Raw genomic sequence first — 4,422 nt, forward strand, 5'->3', positions numbered from 1 at the left:
GAGCGATGCGGGGGTCTGTCTCCGCAGTTGTACTACCAACAATCTGACAAAACATAATATAGAAAAAATTGACATATCGGCAACAGTAGAGTCATATAGGACCGACACTATGCCTATGCTGAAGGAGGTGTGGACATATTCGGAGATTATGCTATCATCCATGTTGGGTAAAAACCTCCCTGACCACCCGCTCCAACCGCATACACAAGTATAAGCTTGTCCTAAAAAAATATACTCCCTTCGTCCCAAAATGAGTGTCGTGACTTTAGTTTAAATGGAGGGAGTATTATATTTAGTGATCAAAACATATCAATTGACAATTTTATCTAGGTGCTTTACATGCGACATCCAATTGAAAAGTGCTTGCAAAGGCCGTGCTCCATTGAGCTCTTTACTTTTTCTCAGCGAAAATAATTTTTCACACCTAAAAAAAAATCTGAAAAAAAGTACATATGTAGACATATACTTGTAGTATACATGTGCAAAGTTTCATGAACATATATACATGCAAAAGACAAATACACATATTAAAATGGACTTTTTGTTGTATTTGGGCCCGATATTTGTCTTTTTTGTGTAGCATGCAAATAATCAAATTAGTTGATAAAATTTTATACATACTTGAGGAATATGCATATGTATTTGTAGAAAAAATTGGCATTTTTTGAAACTTTTAAATATGTTTTGTTTTTGTGTGCAAAATGAGCTCCATGGAGCTCGGTCTTTGCAACGCCCCACTCGACATCCAATGCACTTGTTAATTAGGCTTAGAAATTTGATGTTTTAAGTTTTAAGCCCACTCACCATTGTCACGCTAGATTTGCCAAACGTGACCGAACTGGTACACATTCAGAAAGGCAGCAGCCAGCAGGTATCTTTTGGCTACCGCCAGCAGAATATCCAAACACTATTCTTCATAGCATCAGCATAAGCACCCCGGATATGCTCCTTCGGATTTCCCGGAATACCCATACACATGAAGAGGAAAATGGTACTTCGATGAACGATCTGCTTAATTCCTCCCGCCACCGCACGCCCAGAATGGGAGCCAAGGGGGTGGCATCGTCAGCGGCGGGGACGGCGGCGCTGGTCTATGTCGTGCTCTCCGGACGACTGTCCCCCGACGGAGCGGAGGAGGCGCCAAGGAGGCGGAACGGGCGGAGGGACGTTGGCGGGGAAAGCGAGGCGAGGTGGCCGGAGAGCGCGCCGGCGAGCTGGAGGGAAGCCGCGGCCGTGGCGGCGAGGACGGTGAGGTTGGCGTACGGCGAGACGCTGGGGAAGTGGCCGTTCGGGGACATCGCCTTCGGGATCAGCCACTACATGCGTCTCCAGGTGAGTGATCACCACGCCTCGGCCCGAAATCAAATGTTTCCATCTGTGGGAAGCCTGGAATAGTCGCAGTGCAAGCCGTTTCTGCTTGTTCATCACGAAGAGAGGAAAAGACATGCGTCGCTTGATTTTGCTTAGATCATGCTTTTGTTTGTTATGAATACACTAGTAGAAAACCACCCATTAGTCCCGATTCGTAAGGGCCTTTAGTCCCAGTTTATGAACCGGGACTAATGGGTCATTACTAATGCCACCACCCATTAGTCCCGGTTCAAACACGAACCGGGACCAATGCGGCTCCACGTGGCCCTGTGTACCGAGCCCAGTTAGAGGGCCTTTGGTCCCGGTTGGTGGCTCCAACCGGGACCAAAAGTCAATTTTTTTTACAAAAGTGGCTGCTTTAGGGGTTTTGAGGGTTATTTTTAGGTTGTTATTATAGCTAGCTAATAGAGAGAAGTGTCCTCTCTTATCTTCGTCCTTGGTTTATCAACGCTGCTGCTATGTTCATTGCACCCGCAGATATAACATGCTCATGCATGCTTTGCATCATACATCATCATATATGTATATAATAACAAGTCCTACTAATCATGCATCATCATACAACTTCTACTCGTTATTAATAATAAGTCATACGATCATCATTCTCATAGTCATCGAACCCAACCCTACATAATTGTTCTTACCACATGATCATCAGTATCAGGTAGGACCTACACCTTTAAGGTAAAATAGCATAAAACAATATAGACCCTGACTCTTCATTATGAAGAATGGCGATCATCCTGTCTCCAATTCTTCCCCTTCACTGCTTATTGCTTCCAAGAAGCTCCTTACGACTGTCCATGCATTTTTTCCCATTCTTTGATTGTTATGTCTCCATTTCTTTTAGAAACCCGGTATGGACAGTTGAGATTCGTAGGACGACCTGGTTGTATGTTCAAAACATGAAGGCTACCATGTGTATACATCAGATGAGGCACACAATCATTCGGGATTATCTGTTAAAAAACATAGTAATAACTTCATAGTTAGCAATGATGTACTAGTTTTAAAAGTGTGCAAAAAGATGCACGGATGTTGTAATAGTAAAAAATAATCTTACCAGGGTATCTCCATGGTAGTTACCGTAGTTTAACACGTGTACTAGTGGCACGTATTGACCATAATGTTGAGGAGTTTGATTGTAGATATTGTAATTCTCAAGATCAGTACAAAATCCGACCAGATGATTTTTCTCCTGATAAGTTAATTCGAAGCCTTCGGTGTAGTACGTTCTGTCTACCATCTTCCGCACATTCTTTGAAAAATGAAAATAAGCTGTCAATGGAGATAAGTTGTCAACTATATATTTTGAAATAAACAATATAAATTACTTAATAACTATGTTTAGCTCACATGAGGGAAGAACTGGAGGTGTATCCACAAAGACCCAAATCGAAGGTGTCTCTTGCTCGATTGTAGGATCACCAAGATCCATGGTGACAAGCATACCCTCATCAAGACCATACATCTTGCAAAATGCATTCCAATTTTTGCAACCAAAATGGGTTACACTCTGAGCATTGTACAGCTTTACTTGAAAATCCACACCATGATGGGTACTTAGGATACTTTTTTTGGTTTTGAAATTTTCATGGTCTTCAAAACCCATCCTCTCCAAGACATAGCGTCTTGCAAAGCATGGGATAAGCTAGTCGAATTGGAAAAGATGAAAAATACACGTTAAAATAGTTGAAGTCGTGCTTAATTACGAAAAAAACTATTATCGTCGTTGCGTACCGTATGAACATCGCAAGTCTCCTCGAGCTTAATGCTGAAGCGCCGATCTTCGTCCAGCTCAATGAACCTGTCGCACATACCTCGGTCGTCGTGGCACCAGTCGCACTCCCCCGGGCGGTTTCGTCATCCGATGAGTACGACATTTCCGGCCTACGTTCATAATTCAAATATTAAACTAGATCATTATTATTAATCACGGGTTGACTATCGATGATCAATGTACGTACGTAGCTCCTCTTTCATTCCCGAATGCATTATTATACCAAATTGTCTAGCACACGGGAATGAAGGATAACTTATCCAATATGAGCATTCAATAAGCAAAACCAAATCATAAAATAAGCAAAACCAAATCATAAAATAAAGTATAGTATTCAAATTAGCATGCATTCAATAATTATAAGAAAAAGTACATCATCTCTTGGTGTCCATACATCATCGAATATTATCACTAATACAACTAGAACCGTAGCGCCCGACGGGTATCGACGCGGGCGGTGGACACCCAAAGATAAGGAACCATCACAGGATCATAGCTCCAGTGAGATCCCTTAAGAACCTGCCAGGTATTGTCGAACCTCCCCTCCAATGCAACCATGTAGCGACGGACATGCTCGTCCTCCTCGCTGACACGGTGACGTACCACCTCCGCGGTGTCCGGATGCCTCACCACCGTCACTGGCCCACGCGACAGCCACCAAACAAGGATCGGGTCAACAACGGGCTGCCTCCTCACCAACCTACGTCCCCCGGAAGGTAGCACCTCCGAATACCAACCCGGCGGAGCCCAGTCCCGAACATGGCCCTAATCAAGCAGGCCTCCACCGCCGAGTCGACGACGACGAGGATGCGGGATAGGCATCGCCGACGTCGACGCGGGAACTACTTCTATATATAGTTAAATCTAACATAGTATGAAGAAACTAATTACTACACATATCTAATCTAACAAAAAAATTCTAATTAATCTAACAAAAATATCTAACATAATATGAACAAATTAATTACTACACATGTAATCTAACAAAAAAATCTAATCTAACAAAAAAATCTAATTAAATCAACTATCTAGTTCAACTACTAAGCACTTACTATAAATAAATAAGTAGTACTTACTAAAAACAAAGTACTTCATTATATATAAACTACTTCTTATTTTTTTCCTTTTTCTACATACTATGAACAAAAAAATCATTAAAATTCTATGAACAAAATTAATTACACAAACTAAATATCACCAAAAAATCTATTAACAATAATATCACCAAACATGCATATTCAATAATAATATCACCAAAAAAGTCTATTAAC

General features: G+C 41.6%; 1 protein-coding gene across 1 annotated transcript in view; it reads left to right on the top strand.

Annotated features, from left to right (window-relative positions):
- The first annotated feature begins 989 nt into the window (after window positions 1-989).
- Window positions 990-4,422, top strand: part of LOC119279351 — a 9,662-nt gene continuing 6,229 nt past the window's right edge. Inside the window, exon 1 of the mRNA XM_037560615.1 lies at window positions 990-1,332. Coding sequence (XP_037416512.1) covers window positions 1,000-1,332 — 333 coding nt within the window. The 5' untranslated portion in view covers window positions 990-999. The remainder of the gene's footprint in view (window positions 1,333-4,422) is intronic.

Source organism: Triticum dicoccoides, chromosome 3B (assembly GCF_002162155.2).
Source record: "Triticum dicoccoides isolate Atlit2015 ecotype Zavitan chromosome 3B, WEW_v2.0, whole genome shotgun sequence".
NCBI classification, from domain to species: Eukaryota; Viridiplantae; Streptophyta; class Magnoliopsida; order Poales; family Poaceae; genus Triticum; species Triticum dicoccoides.